At 50.0% G+C, this 8,830-nt stretch overlaps 1 protein-coding gene across 1 annotated transcript in view; it reads right to left on the reverse strand.

The window, feature by feature from the left end:
- The window catches only part of LOC144489493 (nucleoside diphosphate kinase A-like), a 28,359-nt gene extending 20,709 nt beyond the window's left edge, over window positions 1-7,650 (reverse strand). The window contains exon 1 of the mRNA XM_078207358.1: window positions 7,525-7,650. Within this exon, the coding sequence (XP_078063484.1) occupies window positions 7,525-7,641 (117 nt within the window). The 5' untranslated portion in view covers window positions 7,642-7,650. The remainder of the gene's footprint in view (window positions 1-7,524) is intronic.
- Window positions 7,651-8,830: the final 1,180 nt, after the last annotated feature.

The following is an 8,830-nucleotide window of genomic DNA, read 5'->3' on the forward strand; positions in this document are numbered from 1 at the left end:
GGGCTAACGGGAGGACTTTGAATAGTGTGGAGGAGCAGAGGGATCTAGGTGTATGTGTGCATAGATCCCTGAAAGTTGGGAATCAAGTAGATAAGGTTGTTAAGAAGGCATATGGTGTCTTGGCGTTTATTGGTCGGGGGATTGAATTTAGGAGTCGTAGCGTTATGTTGCAACTGTACACAACTCTGGTGCGGCCGCACTTGGAGTACTGTGTGCAGTTCTGGTCCCCACATTACAGGAAGGATGTGGAGGCTTTGGAGAGGGTGCAGAGGAGGTTTACCAGGATGTTGCCTGGTATGGAGGGGAGATCCTATGAGGAGAGGCTGAGGGATTTGGGATTGTTTTCGCTGGAAAGGCGGCGTCAGTTTTGTTTTTTTTTTAACTGGTCGGTGCAACATCGTGGGCCGAAGGGCCTGTTCTGCGCCGTAATGTTCTATGTTCTATGTTCTATTACAGCGCAGAACAGGCCCTTCGGCCCACGATGTTGCACCGACCAGTTAAAAAAAAAACTGTGACCCTCCAACCTAAACCAATTTCTTTTCGTCCATGAACCTATCTACGGATCTCTTAAACGCCCCCAAACTAGGCGCATTTACAACTGATGCAGGCAGGGCATTCCAATCCCTCACCACCCTCTGGGTAAAGAACCTACCCCTGACATCGGTTCTATAACTACCCCCCCTCAATTTAAAGCCATGCCCCCTCGTGCTGGATTTCTCCATCAGAGGAAAAAGGCTATCACTATCCACCCTATCTAAACCTCTAATCATCTTATATGTTTCAATGAGATCCCCTCTTTGCCGCCGCCTTTCCAGCGAAAACAATCCCAAATCCCTCAGCCTCTCCTCATAGGATCTCCCCTCCATACCAGGCAACATCCTGGTAAACCTCCTCTGCACCCTCTCCAAAGCCTCCACATCCTTCCTGTAATGTGGGGACCAGAACTGCACACAGTACTCCAAGTGCGGCCGCACCAGAGTTGTGTACAGTTGCAACATAACGCTACGACTCCTAAATTCAATCCCCCTACCAATAAACGCCAAGACACCATATGCCTTCTTAACAACCTTATCTACTTGATTCCCAACTTTCAGGGATCTATGCACACATACACCTAGATCCCTCTGCTCCTCCACACTATTCAAAGTCCTCCCGTTAGCCCTATACTCAACACATCTGTTATTCCTACCAAAGTGAATTACCTCACACTTCTCCGCATTAAACTCCATCCGCCACCTCTCGGCCCAACTTTGCAACCTGTCTAAGTCTTCCTGCAAACTACGACACCCTTCCTCACTGTCTACCACACCACCGACTTTGGTGTCATCAGCAAATTTGCTAATCCACCCAACTATACCCTCATCCAGATCATTAATAAATATTACAAACAGCAGTGGCCCCAAAACAGATCCCTGAGGTACACCACTTGTAACCGCACTCCATGATGAATATTTACTATCAACCACCACCCTCTGTTTCCTATCCGCTAGCCAATTCCTGATCCAATTTCCTAGATCACCCCCAATCCCATACATCTGCATTTTCTGCAGAAGCCTACCATGGTGAACCTTATCAAACGCCTTACTAAAATCCATATATACCACGTCCACTGCCTTGCCCCCATCCACCTCCTTGGTCACTTTCTCAAAAAACTCAATAAGGTTAGTAAGGCACGACCTACCTGCCACAAAACCATGCTGACTATCACCTATCAATTCATTACTCTCCAAATAACTATAAATCCTATCCCTTATAATTTTTTCCAACATCTTGCCGACAACAGAAGTGAGACTCACCGGTCTATAATTCCCGGGGAAGTCTCTGTTCCCCTTCTTAAACAATGGGACAACATTCGCTAACCTCCAATCTTCTGGTACTATACCAGAGGCCAACGACGACCTGAAGATCAGAGCCAGAGGCTCTGCAATCACTTCTCTTGCCTCCCAGAGAATCCTTGGATAAATCCCATCCGGACCAGGGGATTTATCTATTTTCAGACCCTCCAGAATATCCTGCACATCCTCCTTATCAACTGTAATACTGTCTATTCTACTCCCCTGCAACCCAGTGTCCTCCTCAGCTATATTCATGTCCCCTTGCGTGAACACCGAAGAGAAATATTGGTTCAATGCTTCACCAATCTCCTCCGGTTCCACACATAACTTCCCTCTGCCATCTATAACTGGCCCTAAACTTGCCCTAACCAACCTTCTGTTCTTGACATACCTATAGAACGCCTTAGGATTCTCTTTAACCCTATCCGCCAAAGTCTTCTCATGTCCCCTTTTAGCCCTTCTAAGCTCGCTCTTCAACTCCCTCTTAGCCAATCTAAAGCTTTCTAGTGCACTACCCGAGTGCTCACGTCTCATCCGAACATAAGCCTCCTTTTTCTTTTTAACCAACAAAGAAACTTTTTTGGTGCACCACGGTTCCCTAGCCCTACCAATTCCTCCTTGCCTGACAGGGACATACCTATCACAGACTCGCAGTAGCTGCTCCTTGAAAAAACTCCACATGTCGGACGTTCCCAGTCCCTGTAATCTCCTAGTCCAACCTATGTTTCCTAATTCTCTCCTAATAGCCTCATAATTACCCTTCCCCCAGCTAAAACCACTGGCCCGAGGTTCATGCCTATCCCTTTCCATCACTAAGGTGAACGTAACCGAATTGTGGTCACTATCACCAAAATGCACACCAACTTCCAAGTCTAGCACCTGGTCTGGCTCATTCCCCAGCACCAGATCCAATATAGCCTCACCTCTAGTTGGCCTGTCTACATACTGAGTCAAAAAACCTTCCTGCACGCTTTGAACAAAAACTGACCCCTCTAACGAGCTAGAGCTATAACAATTCCAGTCAATATTAGTCAAGTTAAAATCCCCCATAACAATTGCCCTATTACTTTCACTCCTAAGCAGGATTGACTCCGCAATCCTTTCCTCAACCTCTCTAGAACTTTTAGGAGGTCTATAAAAGACTCCCAACAGGGTGACCTCTCCTCTCCTATTTCTAATCTCCGCCCATACTACCTCAACAGATAAGTCCTCATCAAACCTCCTCTCTGACACTGTGATACAATCTCTGACCAATAATGCTACCCCTCCCCCTCTTCTACCTCCTTCCCTACTTCGACTAAAACATTTGAACCCCGGGACCTGCAGCATCCATTCCTGCCCCTGCTCTATCCATGTCTCTGAAATAGCCACAACATCGAAGTCCCAGGTACTGATCCACGCTGCAAGTTCACCCACTTTATTGCGAATACTCCTGGCATTGAAGTATACACATTTCAAACCCTGCTCCACCCCACCTCTGCAATGCCGTGCATTGCAGTCCCCATCCATGCATCCCTCACTTTCAGCCCCACTACTCAGGATCCCTCCCCCCCCCGAATCAGTTTAAACCTCCCTGCATGGCCTTAGCAAATTTACCCCCCAGGATATTGGTCCCCTTCTGATTAAGGTGTAGACCATCCTTCTCATAGAGGTCACACCTTCCCCAGTACGAGCCCCAATTGCTTGGTGTGGGATATATCAGTGTTACAGTGAGGGGTGTGGGGTATATCAGAGTGTTACAGTGAGGGGTGTGGGGTATATCAGTGTTACAGTGAGGGGTGTGGGATATATCAGAGTATTACAGTGAGGGGTGTGGGGTATATCAGAGTGTTACAGTGAGGGGTGTGGGGTATATCAGTGTTACAGTGAGGGGTGTGGGGTATATCAGAGTGTTACAGTGAGGGGTGTGGGGTGTATCAGAGTGTTACAGTGAGGGGTGTGGGGTATATCAGAGTGTTACAGTGAGGGGTGTGGGGTATATCAGTGTTACAGTGAGGGGTGTGGGGTATATCAGAGTGTTACAGTGAGGGGTGTGGGGTGTATCAGTGTTACAGTGAGGGGTGTGGTGTATATCAGAGTGTTACAGTGAGGGGTGTGGGGTATATCAGAGTGTTACAGTGAGGGGTGTGGGGTATATCAGAGTGTTACAGTGAGGGGTGTGGGGTGTATCAGTGTTACAGTGAGGGGTGTGGGGTATATCAGAGTGTTACAGTGAGGGGTGTGGGGTATATCAGTGTTACAGTGAGGGGTGTGGGATATATCAGAGTGTTACAGTGAGGGGTGTGGGGTATATCAGAGTGTTACAGTGAGGGGTGTGGGATATATCAGAGTGTTACAGTGAGGGGTGTGGGGTATATCAGAGTGTTACAGTGAGAGGTGTGGGGTATATCAGAGTGTTACAGTGAGGGGTGTGGGGTATATCAGAGTGTTACAGTGAGAGGTGTGGGGTATATCAGAGTGTTACAGTGAGGGGTGTGGGGTATATCAGAGTGTTACAGTGAGGGGTGTGGGATATATCAGAGTGTTACAGTGAGGGGTGTGGGATATATCAGAGTGTTACAGTGAGGGGTGTGGGTTGTATCAGAGTGTTACAGTGAGGGGTGTGGGGTATATCAGAGTGTTACAGTGAGGGGTGTGGGGTATATCAGAGTGTTACAGTGAGGGGTGTGGGGTATATCAGAGTGTTACAGTGAGGGGTGTGGGGTATATCAGAGTGTTACAGTGAGGGGTGTGGGGTATATCAGAGTGTTACAGTGAGGGGTGTGGGGTAGATCAGAGTGTTACAGTGAGGGGTGTGGGGTAGATCAGTGTTACAGTGAGGGGTGTGGGGTAGATCAGTGTTACAGTGAGGGGTGTGGGGTATATCAGTGTTACAGTGAGGGGTGTGGGGTATATCAGAGTGTTACAGTGAGGGGTGTGGGGTATATCAGAGTGTTACAGTGAGGGGTGTGGGGTATATCAGTGTGTTACAGTGAGGGGTGTGGGGTAGATCAGAGTGTTACAGTGAGGGGTGTGGGGTAGATCAGTGTTACAGTGAGGGGTGTGGGGTATATCAGAGTGTTACAGTGAGGGGTGTGGGGTAGATCAGAGTGTTACAGTGAGGGGTGTGGGGTAGATCAGTGTTACAGTGAGGGGTGTGGGGTATATCAGTGTTACAGTGAGGGGTGTGGGGTATATCAGAGTGTTACAGTGAGGGGTGTGGGGTAGATCAGAGTGTTACAGTGAGGGGTGTGGGGTAGATCAGTGTTACAGTGAGGGGTGTGGGGTGTATCAGTGTTACAGTGAGGGGTGTGGGGTATATCAGAGTGTTACAGTGAGGGGTGTGGGGTATATCAGTGTGTTACAGTGAGGGGTGTGGGGTGTATCAGTGTTATAGTGAGGGGTGTGGGGTATATCAGAGTGTTACAGTGAGGGGTGTGGGGTATATCAGTGTGTTACAGTGAGGGGTGTGGGGTAGATCAGAGTGTTACAGTGAGGGGTGTGGGGTAGATCAGTGTTACAGTGAGGGGTGTGGGGTGTATCAGTGTTACAGTGAGGGGTGTGGGGTATATCAGAGTGTTACAGTGAGGGGTGTGGGGTATATCAGAGTGTTACAGTGAGGGGTGTGGGGTATATCAGTGTGTTACAGTGAGGGGTGTGGGGTATATCAGAGTGTTACAGTGAGGGGTGTGGGGTATATCAGAGTGTTACAGTGAGGGGTGTGGGGTATATCAGTGTGTTACAGTGAGGGGTGTGGGGTATATCAGAGTGTTACAGTGAGGGGTGTGGGGTATATCAGAGTGTTACAGTGAGGGGTGTGGGGTATATCAGTGTTATAGTGAGGGGTGTGGGGTATATCAGTGTTACAGTGAGGGGTGTGGGGTATATCAGAGTGTTACAGTGAGGGGTGTGGGGTATATCAGAGTGTTACAGTGAGGGGTGTGGGGTATATCAGTGTGTTACAGTGAGGGGTGTGGGGTATATCAGAGTGTTACAGTGAGGGGTGTGGGATATATCAGAGTGTTACAGTGAGGGGTGTGGGGTATATCAGAGTGTTACAGTGAGGGGTGTGGGATATATCAGAGTGTTACAGTGAGGGGTGTGGGGTATATCAGAGTGTTACAGTGAGAGGTGTGGGGTATATCAGAGTGTTACAGTGAGGGGTGTGGGATATATCAGAGTGTTACAGTGAGGGGTGTGGGATATATCAGAGTGTTACAGTGAGGGGTGTGGGTTGTATCAGAGTGTTACAGTGAGGGGTGTGGGGTATATCAGAGTGTTACAGTGAGGGGTGTGGGGTATATCAGAGTGTTACAGTGAGGGGTGTGGGGTATATCAGAGTGTTACAGTGAGGGGTGTGGGGTGTATCAGAGTGTTACAGTGAGGGGTGTGGGGTATATCAGTGTTACAGTGAGGGGTGTGGGGTATATCAGAGTGTTACAGTGAGGGGTGTGGGGTATATCAGAGTGTTACAGTGAGGGGTGTGGGGTATATCAGAGTGTTACAGTGAGGGGTGTGGGGTATATCAGTGTTACAGTGAGGGGTGTGGGGTATATCAGTGTTACAGTGAGGGGTGTGGGGTATATCAGTGTTACAGTGAGGGGTGTGGGGTATATCAGTGTTACAGTGAGGGGTGTGGGGTATATCAGAGTGTTACAGTGAGGGGTGTGGGGTATATCAGAGTGTTACAGTGAGGGGTGTGGGGTATATCAGTGTTACAGTGAGGGGTGTGGGGTATATCAGTGTTACAGTGAGGGGTGTGGGGTATATCAGTGTTACAGTGAGGGGTGTGGGATATATCAGAGTGTTACAGTGAGGGGTGTGGGATATATCAGTGTTACAGTGAGGGGTGTGGGGTATATCAGAGTGTTACAGTGAGGGGTGTGGGGTATATCAGAGTGTTACAGTGAGGGGTGTGGGGTATATCAGTGTTACAGTGAGGGGTGTGGGGTATATCAGTGTTACAGTGAGGGGTGTGGGGTATATCAGAGTGTTACAGTGAGGGGTGTGGGGTATATCAGTGTTACAGTGAGGGGTGTGGGGTATATCAGAGTGTTACAGTGAGGGGTGTGGGGTATATCAGTGTGTTACAGTGAGGGGTGTGGGGTATATCAGAGTGTTACAGTGAGTGGTGTGGGGTATATCAGAGTGTTACAGTGAGGGGTGTGGGGTATATCAGAGTGTTACAGTGAGGGGTGTGGGGTATATCAGTGTTACAGTGAGGGGTGTGGGGTATATCAGTGTTACAGTGAGGGGTGTGGGGTATATCAGAGTGTTACAGTGAGGGGTGTGGGGTATATCAGTGTTACAGTGAGGGGTGTGGGGTATATCAGAGTGTTACAGTGACGGGTGTGGGGTATATCAGAGTGTTACAGTGAGGGGTGTGGGGTATATCAGTGTTACAGTGAGGGGTGTGGGGTATATCAGAGTGTTACAGTGAGGGGTGTGGGGTATATCAGTGTTACAGTGAGGGGTGTGGGGTATATCAGAGTGTTACAGTGAGGGGTGTGGGGTATATCAGAGTGTTACAGTGAGGGGTGTGGGGTATATCAGAGTGTTACAGTGAGGGGTGTGGGGTATATCAGTGTTACAGTGAGGGGTGTGGGGTATATCAGAGTGTTACAGTGAGGGGTGTGGGGTATATCAGAGTGTTACAGTGAGGGGTGTGGGGTATATCAGTGTTACAGTGAGGGGTGTGGGGTATAAGTACCTTCACCATCTTCATGCCAATCAGTTTGAACCCTCGATGTTCGAAGCGTTTGATTATATCTCCGATCAGCCCTCGCTGGACTCCGTCGCTCTTCACTGCGATAAGTGTGCGCTCCATTCTGCTCTGTGAATTAAACAAAGACTTGTTAAATCATAGAAATCATAGAAATCATAGAAACCCTACAGTACAGAAAGAGGCCATTCGGCCCATCGAGTCTGCACCGACCACAATCCCACCCAGGCGCTACCCCTACATATTTACCCACTAATCCCTCTAACCTACGCATCTCAGGACACTAAGGGCAATTTTTAGCATGGCCAATCAACCTAACCCGCACATCTTTGGACTGTGGGAGGAAACCGGAGCACCCGGAGGAAACCCACGCAGACACGAGGAGATTGTGCAAACTCCACACAGACAGTGACCCGAGCCGGGAATCGAACCCAGGTCCCTGGAGGTGAGAAGCAGCAATGCTAACCACTGTGCTACCGTGCCGATGGAGTGCTGCACTGTCGGAGGTAGATGTATATACTCTAGGATTTGAGCTCCATAATCCAGGCTGACACTCCCCCTGGTGCCAGTACTGAGGGAGTGCCGCACTGTCAGAGGGTCAGTACTGAGGGAGTGCCGCACTTTCAGAGGGTCAATACGGAGGGAGTGCTGCACTGTCGGAGGGTCAGTGCTGAGGGAGTGCCGCACTGTCAGAGGGTCAGTGCTGAGGGAGTGCCGCACTGTCAGAGGGTCAGTGCTGAGGGAGTGCTGCACTGTCGGAGGGTCAGTGCTGAGGGAGTGCCGCACTGTCAGAGGGTCAGTGCTGAGGGAGTGCCGCACTTTCAGAGGGTCAGTACTGAGGGAGTGCTGCACTGTCAGAGGGTCAGTACTGAGGGAGTGCCGCACTGTCAGAGGGTCAGTACTGAGGGAGTGCCGCACTGTCAGAGGGTCAGTACTGAGGGAGTGCTGCACCGTCGGAGGGTCAGTGCTGAGGGAGTGCCGCACTGTCAGAGGGTCAGTGCTGAGGGAGTGCCGCACTGTCAGAGGGTCAGTACTGAGGGAGTGCCGCACTGTCAGAGGGTCAGTGCTGAGGGAGTGCCGCACTGTCAGAGGGTCAGTACTGAGGGAGTGCTGCACTGTCAGAGGGTCAGTGCTGAGGGAGTGCCGCACTGTCAGAGGGTCAGTGCTGAGGGAGTGCCGCACTGTCAGAGGGTCAGTACTGAGGGAGTGCCGCACTGTCAGAGGGTCAGTGCTGAGGGAGTGCCGCACTGTCAGAGGGTCAGTGCTGAGGGAGTGCCGCACTGTCAGAGGGTCA

This window comes from Mustelus asterias, unplaced genomic scaffold (assembly GCF_964213995.1).
Source record: "Mustelus asterias unplaced genomic scaffold, sMusAst1.hap1.1 HAP1_SCAFFOLD_2240, whole genome shotgun sequence".
In the NCBI taxonomy this organism is placed as follows: domain Eukaryota; kingdom Metazoa; phylum Chordata; class Chondrichthyes; order Carcharhiniformes; family Triakidae; genus Mustelus; species Mustelus asterias.